This window comes from Prenolepis imparis, unplaced genomic scaffold (genome assembly GCF_030444845.1).
Source record: "Prenolepis imparis isolate NDT839.2.m4 unplaced genomic scaffold, iyPreImpa1.0 SCAF_56, whole genome shotgun sequence".
Taxonomy (NCBI): domain Eukaryota; kingdom Metazoa; phylum Arthropoda; class Insecta; order Hymenoptera; family Formicidae; genus Prenolepis; species Prenolepis imparis.
Window position 1 is genome coordinate 90,515 of NW_028141214.1, and position 14,188 is coordinate 104,702.

The window sequence follows — 14,188 nt, forward strand, 5'->3', positions numbered from 1 at the left end:
CGTGGCATGTTGAAGGTCGCTACTCCGGGAGATTCGTCTCTGAGAGGCCGACGCCCCTCGGCCAAGTGTCCGGGTGGCTGCAGAGGAAATCAGGTCCCCGCCACCACAGCGGATGACGCACCAGCTCTCTGGGCGATATCCCTCGGGAGGCGCAGTTCTCCTGCCGGGTTCTCCTGACCAGGTATGTGCCGCCATCGCGCCTCCTGGTTTTCGCGGTGGATCTCTGCGACTCGATTCGCTACATATGTTGTCCATCTTGCAGGGTGTCCTCGAATCCAGCCAAGCGCAACTGTGGAGTCCGTCCACAGGTGGACCGCTGACTTCTCCAGGCCCAGGGAGACGCGGACATGTTCGGCTAGTTTGGCTAAGAGGGCCGCCCCGCAGAGTTCCAGGCGGGGAAGCGATACACGCATCAATGGTTCGACCTTGCTTTTCGCGACCACCAAGCTCACGCTCGGCCTTCCGTCAGTCTCAGCCCTGATGTAAACCACGGCGGCGAAGGCACGTTCGGAGGCGTCAGAAAACCCGTGAAGTTCCAAGGAACTGTGCGGAGCGTCGTGGTGCAACCAGCGTGGCAACCTGATGTCCTCGAGCACTGGTAGCTCCTCTTCGAGGCTGGTCCACAAGGCGGCGTCCTCCCCGACCAATGGTGCGTCCCAGTCTAGCTGCTGCAACCAGGCAGACTGGATCAGCAGCTTCGCACGCACGACGATCGGCGCCAGCCAGCCAAGCGGGTCAAAGAGACGTGCGGTTTGCGAGAGCACGGATCTCTTTGTGGGTGGAACGGTCGATGTCAGCCGCACGGACAGCGAGAAGGCGTCATCCCTCGGGTTCCAGCGGAGGCCCAGCACCGAGTGTTCGTCCGTCGGCAGTCGGGCGCCCGTCGTGGTGCCCAGTTGGTGTTCGCGAGGGATCTTCTCCAAGAGGCGATCGTCGTTGGCGGCCCATTTCCTTAGTGGAAAGCCGCCCGCCGTGCAGAGGGCGACCACCTGGTCTAGCAAGCTGCACGTGGCTTCCAGACTGGCCGCTCCGGTGAGTATATCGTCCACATATACGTCATGCTGCAGTACGTCGGCGCCCAGCGGGAAGCGGTCGGCTTCGTCGCTCGCGAGCTGACGCAGCACGCGGACGGCGAGATACGGCGCGCTCGCTAGGCCGTACGTCACTGTGTTGAGCTGGTATTCGCGGATCTGACCCTCTTCTCCCCACAGGATCCGCTGCAGGTCCCGGTCATCTGGATGAAGCTGGATCTGCCGATACATCATTTGGATATCGGCAGCGAACACGTAGCGATGCCGCCGCCATCGAGTCAACGTGTCAGCAAGCGATGGCAGCAGGTTAGGTCCGATGAGTAGGTGACCGTTGAGTGACGCTCCGGCGCCCGTGCGTGTGGAGCCGTTGAAGACCACGCGGATCTTAGAGCCGGCACTCGAACTCCGGAGCACTCCGTGATGCGGCAGGAAACTGATCCGGCCGCTTGGTGATGACGGCGCGGCTCCGACTGGCGACATATGCCCTAGCGTGCTGTACTCGCTCATGAAGGCGCGGTACAGCATCCCGAAGTCCCGATCGCGGTCGAAGCGACGTTGCATGACGTCGAGGAGGCGAGATGCAGCTCGGCGTGTGGAGCTAAGGTCCGGCAGCCCCTGGCGAAGCGGAAGTCGCACCTGGTAGCGACCGCCTGGAAGTCGTTCGTGCGTGCGCACGAAGTGGTCCTCGCACTCCTGCTCGTCAGCGGTCAGCGGAAGGACGGCACGGGGAGGCTCCTCTGCCTCCCAAAAGCGGCGTACGAGGTCAGCGAGGTCATCTGCGGTGGAGCACTGAAGCGATGACACGGGAGTCGCGACGTGGCAGGCTCCGACTAAGCCTAGCAATACCCAGCCGAAGCGAGTCAGCTGGACACCTGGTTCTCGAGGGCCTCCTCGGCGAAGACCTTCCGGCAAGGCGAGGTCCAGGTAGACGTCGGCCCCGAGTAGCAGCTCCACAGGATCCTGGCGGTGGAATTCAGGATCAGCGAGGTCGAGGTCATCAAGGTGAGGCCACGAACGAGCCTCACCCTCTGAAGTACCGCTATAGATGGTGAGGCGCGGCAACACGAGCGGCGAGACGGCGAGTGCGAAGCGCTCGTCGCGAGAAAAGACGTTGACTGCCACTCGACCGCGAGAGGCTCCCGTCTGGAGGCCACCCACTCCGAAGATGGCCACTGAGGATGGTGTCCGCGGCAGGCGAAGCCGCTGCGCCAGAGATTCCGCGATCAACGACGTTTCCGAACCCGGGTCGATCAGGGCGCGGGCCGCGTGACGAGTGCCCGCGCGATCGGCTACTAGCACGCACGCGGTAGCTAGCAGCGCTGGTCCGCACTCCACTGGCTGCCGTCGCGCAACGTGGACCGTCACCGATGAAGATGACCCTTCAGCAGGAAGGGCCACGGCTGTGAAGGCGTCATGCAGTGTAGTGTGATGTTTCCCGGAGCACGTGGCACAGGCCTTGGACGACTTGCAGTCGGCAAGCAGGTGTCGACCCAGGCAGTTCCAGCACCTCTGGTGAGTGTAAACGGCCTCTCGTTTTTCCTGCACGGTCTTCTTCTTGTAGAGCTCGCAGTATGCAATGAAATGGTCCTTTTTACAGAGTGGGCAGCTGCGGCTTGGATCGGACCCTTTGGTACCCACGTGACTGCTGCGAGAGGCGCGACTAGTCTTCTCCGGAGACTTGGTTGACGACCCGGACTTCACGGCCTGGAGGACCTCCCACGTCATGAGCTGCTCCTGTAGGAACTCTCGGAGCTTGTCATACGAAGGCGGCTCGGACGACTTGCCGAGGGAGCTCTCCCATTCCCGACGAGTTTCGGCATCCAGCAGCTCGATGACCAGGTGCACGAAAAGGTCGGTGCAATCGGAGATTGGACGCCCAATGCCCTTGAGAGCGCCGACTGTCGAGAGTACGCCGTGAAAAAGTCGGCGTAGTCCGTCGGCTGACGGAGTCTTCAACCGCGGCAACGAGGTAAACGCTGTCAGGTAAGATCTGACTAGAAGGCGCTTGTTCTCAAAATAGGTGCTCAACAGGTCCCACGCTTGTTCCAGGTTCTCCTCCATGGACGGCAGGTTCCTAATTAGTTGCTCAGCATCGCCCTTGACGCTTGTCTTTAGGTAGTGGAGCCTCTCAATTTTGGACAAGGATGGCTCCTCAAGAACCATCGAGCGGAACAGATCCCGGAAGGCTGGCCAGTCCTCGAACTTACCGCTGAACTGAGGCAGGTTGATCCGCGGCAAGGCCCTGCGCAACGGCGCGGTGTCTCGGGCCCGTTCGGCGAGCTCAGTTTCCTTCGGCTTGGTGAGTTTGTCCTCGAGCTCGCACAATTCAGAGCGCTGCGAGTAATATGCTGACTCTACCTTACTCGGCAGGTCGTCCGTCGTGTAGTCGTCCTCCTTGAGCTGCTTCCAGAAGGCGGCTCGGAGCTCTTCATGCTGCTCCACGAACTTCGCCCACTTATCGTCCAGGACGCGAATCGCGGTGCGGACGACGTGAACGGTTATCTTGGCCGCCCCGATCTTCTTCAAGTTCTCGATACTGCGCAAGATTCGCGCGTGAAGATCGTGCTGCGCGTCGATCATCTGATCCATCTCCATTTTTCTGTCACAGGTCACTGGACACGCTCCTGGTTACGGAACACGCACTCACTCCGACGGCGAAGTTCAAAAGGTGCCGGACGCGACGAAGACGCGGAAATCCGGCTCGAAGGACCAGCAAATGTGCAATATCGCGGCAAGTGAAGCGGTCAGTGCGCGAGCGAGTTAGACAAAGGAGACGGCACAGCACGGCACAAAAAAAGAAGAAGGTAAATTTCACACGACGAGAATATATTTACAGAACTATATACAAAAGTGCGTTTAATGTTGCTCGAAAGTAGCGACAGAAAAGCGCACGACAATTGCAAGAAGTGCAATCGATAGAACGATCGAAAGTGCTTGTGAAAAAGCGAAAAAAGCAAAAGCGTACTAATCTCGGTCTGTGCGTGTAGAAATCGACAAGACGAGTGCGAGGAAAAGGCGCCGAACAAACGGTCTTTATCCCGCTGACCTTCGAGAAGATTCTGAGACAAAATCACAGTATTTGTGATTTTGTAATATAAAGATATCGAATCCTCTCGAAAGTCGGAGGACAAAGCCGTTTGTTTTCGTCGTTATTGTTTTCGCCCACGGAACGGTTACTCGTGAGCGATTAAACGGCGGTGATATTTAGCGCGCGAACCGCGCGCTGCGACGCGATATAGCGGGGCGCGTCGTGGTGCCATTGGCGCACGGGCGGAAAGCGCGTGTCGCCGCGCCAAATTTGAGCGCGTTAATTGTCGCAACCGGCTGCGCGCTCGTTGCGAAGAGAACGTGCATCCGCGTTGCACCTTACACACACATATAAGCACACCCTCTCCTTCTCTCTCTCTATCTCTCTATCTCTCTCTCTCTATCTCTCTCTCTCTCTAATCCGCAACAGATATAACTTCTACTCCAAAGCGAATAAAAACAGGCGAATGCAACAATTATTGGATGCCACTACTTCTACTCCGATACAAGATGTACAACCAAGGCAATTATTGCATGATAAGACGTCTATCGAGGAAATTTTCGAGACTTCACCTGAATCGCTTGTGACATCAATTCAACATTCATTACAAACATCTGAGGGTCAAAATTCATTGCGAAATCACCTGGGTCCACTTGCTCAAAAATATGTGGCAGCTATATTGAGTCAAGATAAAAATTCCAAGATGGATTACGTATACGGTGTTAAATTTATCGACAAAGGAATGATGCTCGGTAATAAAAATTTCGATGTGGATAAAAATGATAATATAATTATCGATGGCTCAAAATACGTTGGAACAGCAGGTCTTTACGAGTTGGTTTTCAAGAGAATTCCCGACGATGAAATATATACTGCAAATGACTTGCAAAACTACAAAAGTATATTAATAAGAACAAATGCGCACAGACGAAATGGTAATGTGAATCAGCCTGTATTAGGTAACAAGGGATACAAATATAAATATATAATCGCACCATTATTCTCTGATAAAAAATCTGGAAAAGGTATACCGCGTGCTATGATCTTAAACAATAATAAGATTGATTACGTGCATTGGAATGATCCCAACGAGTTGGTAGATCGTCTGCGATTGCTTGAAGCTTCACGTCAAGCCGGCAACAACGCCCACGATAATGAAATATTGTCGATTTTCGAGGAACTTTATGAAGCTGGTATTATTATAAAATAAGTTATACATCCACGATACGAGTCAGTCTGTCAATATAATATATATTAGTGGTATCGAAATGTCGATTAATAAATTTGGATTATCACTTGGAACGTCGAATAATAATTCATATTATCAATGGAATGGATTACTAAGAAATTACGTGCGCGATAACACTCTGTGTCTAACAACCTCCGGCTATGACGCAAGGTCGCGCAAGATACGACGTGTAGCGCAACCGGAAGATGATAATGATGCAGCCAACAAACGATATGTCGAAGCGAGTGTCAAGCTTTTGAGAGATCAACAGAAAGAAATTGAGAAAAAAATAATCAGGCTTGAAAGGAATATGCAGGCGCTGTTATTAACGCTGGATAAAATGGTTGTAACGCAGCCTACATCAAAAGATACATAAAGAACTGTATGTGAAAATTATATCACATTATTACAAATATGCCTCGACCAAACACCTCTGAAAAGCAGCTACTCGTGGAGGAATTGCACGCTCCAGCGAGAAGAAATTTTCCGCGTAGACGCGTCATAGTACGTGGATACGACGATCTGTGGCAAGCTGACGTGGTCGAGATGCGTCCTTATGCAAGAGTCAACAAAGGTACAATTACATACTCACCGTCATCGATGTGTTGAGCAAGTATGCATGGGCCGTGCCGCTCAAGAATAAGAGCGGACGCGAAACAGCTGACGCTATCGCCGAGATAATTCGAGATAGCAAGAGATGTCCGAGAAACGTTCAAACCGATAGAGGAAAAGAATTTTACAATGCAAATGTGCAGAAACTCGTAAAAAAACACAACATCAATCATTACTCGACGTATTCTGTTATGAAAGCCTCAGTAGTGGAACGATTTAATCGTACTTTAAAGAACAATATGTGGAAAATGTTTACACTTAATGGCAATTACAAGTGGATCGACGCGCTGTCCCGACTCGTTGCAGAGTACAATGCACGAAAGCATCGCACTATCGGCATGAAACCTATCGATGTTACTCCGGAGATTGCCGAAAAACTTTTAAATACGGTATACAGTAACGTAAAAATTGCTGCTCCGGCAAGATTTAAAGTAGGCTGTCAGGTACGCGTGAGTAAATTCAAGACCATCTTCGAAAAAGGTTTTACACCAAATTGGACTACCGAAATATTTAAAATTATCAAAGTGCAGAAAACTAATCCTGCGACATATATACTTGAAGATTCGCGCGGAAATTCCGTCGCCGGAGGATTCTACGAGTACGAGTTACATCACTTTGCAAATCCCGATGTATATCTCGTGGAAAAGGTTTTGCGGAAAAAAGGTGATGATGTTTATGTGAAATGGTTGGGACTGGATAAATCTCACAACTCATGGATTCATAAAAATAATGTATTATAAACATTTATTTAAAATATTTGTACACTGTTTATTTTACAATATATTTATCTAATAATTTTATAAATACAAATATACATATAATATACATATTTATACAAAATATACATATTTTACAACAAATATTATTTACAAAGGTATTTTGTAATGTCCCCATGGTAATGTATCAGTGGTTTCAGGTATGATATACCGCTTGTCATCGTGAGAACTTAGAGCAATTTTCGTCTCACGAATGGTGTATACTTCATGCAATTTCGATCTTATACATGACTGACTACGTGTCATTTCAATCTCTTCATTCAAACACCGCGTGTAATCATCAAACGTTATCGTTCTCGCGACAACGTTACTCTTGACACCTTTTACTTTTTTCGTATCTTTCTTGCCATCCACTTGCAAGGCATACATTTTTGCTCTAAGCCCTACAAATTCGGTCATAATCACACCGTTGTTTTCATCTTTCATTAGACCAGGTACCTTTTTATTCACGAGCGGTATACCGTACACATTGTCTGCAGTGTAATCGCTCTTATCAAATTTGTCGAGGTTGCGCTTTATATTCTCGTATACATCTTCACATTCGATGTGGTATATTAGGCTGTCTGTGTCGGTGTACATTACCCGGCATCTGTCACGATACAGCGGTGACATGTACTCATGATGAAATTCATATAAACATGTTTTGGAGATGTCGAGTATGCACATGCCAACATAGATTGGTTTATAAAATTTTACCTCGAGTTTGCGTAATTCGATAGCGATTAGATTTTCCGAAAAGATGCTTCTACTGTGGAAATTTGGTTTCGCAATCATTGCCTCTGCACCGTATCTTCCTTCCCAATGTGTGATAAGTTTTACATCAACCCAATTACGCACATTTTCCATCGTTTTGCCGAATACTGCATTATTCATCAATTTATATAAATTTTTTTCAAAATCATTTTTTGCTTGCGTTCTAAATTGCGTATTAAGTTCGATATAATTTCGAAGCCATGGAGATTGCGCGAATTGTAATATGCGATGTATCTTTGCAACGCGAAGGCCGTGACGCGTACATTGCTGCAGGTTGCGGTAATGTATCACATATCGCTTCTTGTCGTATAGCGTTGCGAGAAGCTTATCTTCCCGCTTGCCTGGTGGCTTGTCGCGTGTCGGGCAAAACGGTAGGTCAGTGTGCGTGTCGTGAAGATGTCGCGGATATTCTAAATCTACCTCGAGGATGTAGCCTGTGGGTGAATCGAGCGCGATAGATGATGTGTCGAAATTAGATACATCGTCGACCAATTGAAAATCAGCATAAGGCAATGGTTGACACATTGCCCATCCATACAAATTATTTACATCGAAATACATTAGATATGAAGATGGTTTCAATGGATCGTACGACTGCATGTACTTGTTATTAGCGTGTGCATATCTGTTTGAACATTGACTCAGACCGCCGCGTATACCCCGTTCGATAAACATTACCATGTCAACGTCTGTAAGTAATTCGAATGTAATTTTTGTGTGCTTTAACATGGCGTCCCACGTATACCCGGGGAGAGTATAGTAATACGCGGGGTCGAGCCCATAACTCTCGATACATTTATCCCGGAAATTTTCAAAAATGTCGGCTAATAACATAACACCAGTTTTTAAATATAAGTCGCTATATTCGCCCAGCGTTCGAATGGAGAACCGCTCCCCTACGTTTTCAGCGTGCGCGTAATCGTTCTCGGATACAGTGTCGCCGGTCAAGGAACTATAAAACGATTCGCGCGGTGGTAGACACGTATCATGCATCCTTTCAAAACAGTTGATGTATTCATACGGAAAGACACCTTTCCGTGTTAATAAATTGAAATTTTCGGTAGATAAATTTTGAAATTTCAATTGTAAATTTTTGAGTTTATCTTTACTTAGAAATGATGCCAATTTGTCGAGACTAGTATTGAGAAATTTATATGAATCGATAAAACGTAATTTTATGCAAGCTTTCCAATCTTTGTCATCGTTGGTACTATTGACAGTTTTTGTAAATGATATATATTTTTCTTTAGTTATTGGAAGTAATTCGATTCCCCCTTCGAACGCTGTAGCTATTTCCTTAATTATGAAATGTGAGTCGTAACCGGATAAATTATGAAATACTATTGGAATACAAAAAGAGTTTTTATAATTTAAGTTGCAATTTGAGTGCGCGGGACCTCTGTACCGCCCGGTCAGATGGCAATGATCGCGTACGCGTGTATCGTCATCTTGCATGAATGGTTTCTCGCATATATGACAATGCGTCGCGCTATGAAATTTTTCCCACTCGTCTGATGTTAAATTTACCATGGGGACGTTAGTTGCTAAAATATTCTTTACGCGTATCGCTAAATTTTGTAGTTGTTCGGAAAACCACGAAACGCAATCTACACTACGACGAGAATAATACTCGGATAATGAATCGTCATATGAGCAATGTACATAATATGCTATACTAAATACTTGGTGATGTTGATATAAATTCTTTTCTTCTTCCTTCTTATCCGTCTTTGTCAGCACACATTCGAGGTCAGCGTATACGACAAAAGGAAGTCGCTCTTTGCGATTAAAGTTGTTGAACGCGAGCCACTTGTCCTTATCGCTCGGTAACCGGATAGCGCAGTCATTCATCTTTCCGCAGTCTACCATATGTGACTGCAACTTGTCTTCCGAACCGAAATAATGCAGACATCTGTAAAATAACAATTATAAACACTTTATAATTATTTTATGATTATTTAATATATAATTTGCAATAAATATACATACCGATCGCAGATATATTTTCTGTCATTGTTTTTGCTCAATTGTGAGCTGACAAGTCGGGAGAGATTCTTGATCCAGGTGAAATGTCCAACGCTGTTGCTGTCTTCCACGTACAGCAAGTTGACGTGTCTGTCTTTCTTTTGCTCGCTGAGACGTATCGAGACAATGTTCTTTTCTTCGATGCTGTACACATTTATCGAAATGTTGTTTGATAGTTCAAATTTCTTAATTTGATTCACAGTCACTGGAAACTCAATGTCCTGGAGATTCAACACTGTTGTGTAATGGGGATATGAAGATTCTAGTTGCACATTTCTTTCGGCGGGGTACAGAGCAGCGACCACAGCCCACGCAAAACATGCATTGTCTTTTGATTGCACGTTCACCACCGCTTTTTTCATCATTATTTCTCGCGGCAATTTAATGTGACATCCCGCACGCATTGGATTATACTTGTTTATATTTACAATTGAATTGATTATTCGCGACAATGCCCAACCACTATCGCGTTCCTGAAATTCTTCTAGTGATGCTAGCGTGGGCTCGATAACGCGGTGATCGTACCAATCATGTAAATCGGAGGTGTGAAAGATTTCAAAGTTTTTTGTATTGATAGTTTTATTAGCACGCTTATCGCCCGACACGAACTCGCCATTAAACATAGTGTTCACTTTCACACTAGGGTATTTTTGCAATACTTTTTGCACGTGTCTGATCACAATGTCTTTGGCATCCTCTAGAAATTGACGAGGTTCGATGTGATTGCTGTTTATCACCGCACCAGTCAAGATGCGGCTCTCGAACGCCGTATCAATCTCTCGCCATATGAGTCCGATGTCTCGCGAACTGCTTCCGGCACCTGCGTGTACAAAACGTCTGCGTACCGAATTCTTCAACCCTTCGAGACGCGCGATTTGGGAGATAAGCGATTGTCGAACTCCGATCGGCAATCGTGGACGTTTTATTCGACTTTGTTCTTCCAGTGATTCGATGTATTCGTCACATTGCTGCTCCCACACAATATATTCTTCCACCGAATTCACCCTTGCGGCTTGCTCCAACAAACTTGCTTCCAATTGTGCCATTTTTGAGATGCTCTTGCTGAACCTCTGACAAAGATACTGACAGAGTATGCCTCCTTACCAGCATTTTTATTTGATCACTGACACTTGAAAAACTCGAATATGTTGCATTTTGCACATTTGACCTTGACAATAATTCTAACATTTCATTTGAGGATGATGTCATAGCAGCCGCGCATCGGGGCTTGAAAATTTTGAATATGTTGCATTTAGAACACCTGGGATTGATGTCATAGCAGCAGCTGTGCATTAGCGCTTAAAATTTTGAATATGTTACATTTTGCACATTTTGACCTTGACAATAATTCTAACATTTCATTTGAGGATGATGTCATAGCAGCCGCGCATCGGCGCTTGAAAATTTTGAATATGCTGCATTTTGAACACCTGGGTCTGATGTCATAGCAGTAGCTGTGCATTAGCGCTTAAAATTTTGAATATGTTGCATTTTGCACATTTTGACCTTGACAATAATTCTAACATTTCATTTGAGGATGATGTCATAGCAGCCGCGCATCGGCGCTTGAAAATTTTGAATATGCTGCATTTTGAACACCTGGGTCTGATGTCATAGCAGCAGCTGTGCATTAGCGCTTAAAATTTTGAATATGTTGCATTTTGCACATTTTGACCTTGACAATAATTCTAACATTTCATTTGAGGATGATATCATAGCAGCCGCGCATCGGCGCTTGAAAATTTTGAATATGCTGCATTTTGAACACCTGGGTCTGATGTCATAGCAGCAGCTGTGCATTAGCGCTTTAAATTTTGAATATGTTACATTTTGCACATTTTGACCTTAACAATAATTCTAACATTTCATTTGAGGATGATGTCATAGCAGCCGCGCATCGGCGCTTGAAAATTTTAAATATGCTGCATTTTGAACACCTGGGACTGATGTCATAGCAGCAGCTGTGCATCGGTGCTTTGATTGGTTGAAAATAATATCGGATCAGCAATAATCCCCACCCCATCACAATGGATATTATGGATAAAATTTAAAAATAATTTAGTATCACATTGCTCAATCGATTGAAAAGGTTCTTTTAAAATGTACTCCGCCAGCATGAATTATTACGTTCCAGTACAAGAGAGCAATGTTTTGTGCAAGAAGAAATGTGACAAATAAGTTTCAATATTATCTGTTAAATGAATTTTTCAATAATGATTTTTAAATAATTTTTGAAATATTGTTCTAATTATTTTCAATAAAAGTTTTTGTAGCGCTTCATCTCATCGTGCGGCTTATATACTTGGAAGAAGATACGTCTTAACCCCAACATCATACAAATATTTGGAAATAGGAATCAGCGTTGGAGCTGTATCATATGTGGAATTGGCTCTCGGTGATAATCGAGGCAATCAAATAATATTACCCATTGAAACATGGAAATCTCTAATGCGGAAACGAGCAGACATTGAGCAGCTAACTGAAACTCCGCTATGGATTAGTGATCTGACACTCGAAGCGGTTAACATGTATACTTCAAAAATTATAAAAATTACATTATCTGATAATTCTTTGTACATGAAACCATCAACGTTACTACATTTATTCGATTTCGACAAATGTATTGATCATATGTATTCCTGGCTGTGTGAGAATACTTATAGTGTTAATGAAAAATTTAAGCAATTTGTAAATATTTTACAATGTGATAATATCCGCGATGTGAGCAATGCCGCAAAGGCGATACGTGATAGTAATATGTTTAATAGCGAATCACTTATAGATTGTGAATTGATAACTTGTGCTATAAATGAAATTATTTATAATGCTTGCAAAATAAATTATTTTACTGTTAAACTGTGTTTAATTATTTCTTCCCTGTCTGATATACATAGTCGACAAAACTCTCTGGAGATGTAGAAAAATGATGAGCTAGATGATACTCCAGTTAGAACAGAGAGATGAAGAGATGAAGAGAGATGTAGAATTAAAATCAAGAGGGGAGCAACATTATAATATATGTGTCGTGTCATAGAGTAGCAGACTTATACTCACATGCTCATGCTGTGCGGTTGCATGAAACTGTAAGATATACTCTAATTGAAGGGAAAACGTGTTGTAAAGATGATAACTCTGGAGGAATACATTGAATTACTGGAACAACTTGTGTTGGTGACGGTTGCTGAGCTGAAAGAATGTGCTTTAATGGGATTGCATGAAATTGATAAAACGTTTTACTGTATGTGGGAGCCAGATTGCGATGGTTGTATCGATTTGCTAGAATGCCCGCAAGAACTAATGAGAATTTTCGGAATGAAAATCAACCCAAAGAAATTATTAATTAAAAATTTGCAATCACGGACAGCTCGAATCGCGCGACTTGAAGAAATAAGAAGATCGCTACGCAAACGTTACTTCGGTGCAGATACCAATGTTCCAGCACTATCGACGAATACTCCAGTAAATTCAATTGTGCAGGCATTACACGGGCGCGAAATAGGTTTGAAAAAACCTCATACCGATGCTCTAAAATATCAACTATGGTCTATGAAACTATGGGATGATCCGAAAAAACGCTCTCTCCTATTCCAGTCGAACGTTTCTAGATTTTCCTATGCTGAGCATAGAGAATCCTCTGAGGAGGAATAATTGTTGTAAGTATTTCTTTTCATTTATAAATTAATAAAATAATAAAATGACTCATAAAATTATTAAATTAATTAATAAAAACTTTTTTCTGTTATGCAGGAGCCTTTCACGGCCGCTGCATCATCGTGCCGCGCCAACGTCCGCCGACACCCACCACCTCGCAGCCACCATCACGTTGCTGTATACATTTTACATTTTTATATTATTATTGTATTATTATATTTCATATTTTAAGTTTTATACTTTATATTTTATATTTAAATTTTATATCAATTTTATTATATTTATATGAATTATATTCATATTTTATATTATTCTTATATTCATATTTTTTATCATTCTTATATTTTTAAACACACACACACACAAAATTGTATCATTGCACACACACACAGTTATAAATAAACATTATTTTAAATATTAAATAAATGTATTTATTTTAGAATAAGTCCTCTCTCCCCTTCCTCCTATTAAAATCTTATTATTAATTAAAAATTACTATAAATATTATTAAAAAAAAAAAAAAAAAAGTTTCTCTTACGAACGCCTCTCTCTTTGCGTTCTCCTTCGCTGCATCAGCTATCGCGCTCTCCATCGCCGCATCATCTCGCTACCTCTCATCATTTCGCGCTATCTCTCGCGCTCTTGCGTCATCTCTATCGCGTGCGCCTCGCGCTCTCCTTCGCGAACGCCTCGCGTCATCTCGCTACCTAGCCATCTCGCACTATCTCGCGACCGCTATCTCTCTCCTTCGCGTGCGTCATCTCTCTCTCGCGTTCGCCTCGCGCTCTCCTTTGCGTTCCTCTCGCCCCGCGGACCCCTCGCGGACCCGGCTCCAAAATCGCGGACGCCACCCCCACCCCGCGGATCCTAAAATCGCGGACGCTTCCCTCTCCGCGCGGACCCCTCGCGGACGCTCCCCCTCCCCGCGGACCCCTCGCGGATCCTGCACCAAAATCGCGGACGCTCCCCCTCCCCGCGGACCCCTCGCGGTACATCGCGGACGCCTCCCGCGTGACGTCATTCCCCCTCCCCGCGTGACGTCATTCCCCCGCGCCCTGGGTTCCCCTCGCCCCTCACCCCCCCC

At 45.3% G+C, this 14,188-nt stretch overlaps 2 protein-coding genes across 2 annotated transcripts; both read right to left on the bottom strand.

Moving 5' to 3' along the window:
- Positions 1-89: 89 nt before the first annotated feature.
- On the bottom strand, positions 90-3,194 carry LOC145947242 (uncharacterized). Its single transcript, XM_083057045.1, has one exon. It carries the CDS (start codon positions 3,192-3,194, stop codon positions 90-92), a length of 3,105 nt encoding a protein of 1,034 aa, XP_082913171.1.
- A 3,571-nt stretch (positions 3,195-6,765) lies between these two features.
- Positions 6,766-7,287, bottom strand: LOC145947244 (uncharacterized). Its single transcript, XM_083057046.1, has one exon. It carries the CDS (start codon positions 7,285-7,287, stop codon positions 6,766-6,768), a length of 522 nt encoding a protein of 173 aa, XP_082913172.1.
- Between the last annotated feature and the right edge of the window lie 6,901 nt (positions 7,288-14,188).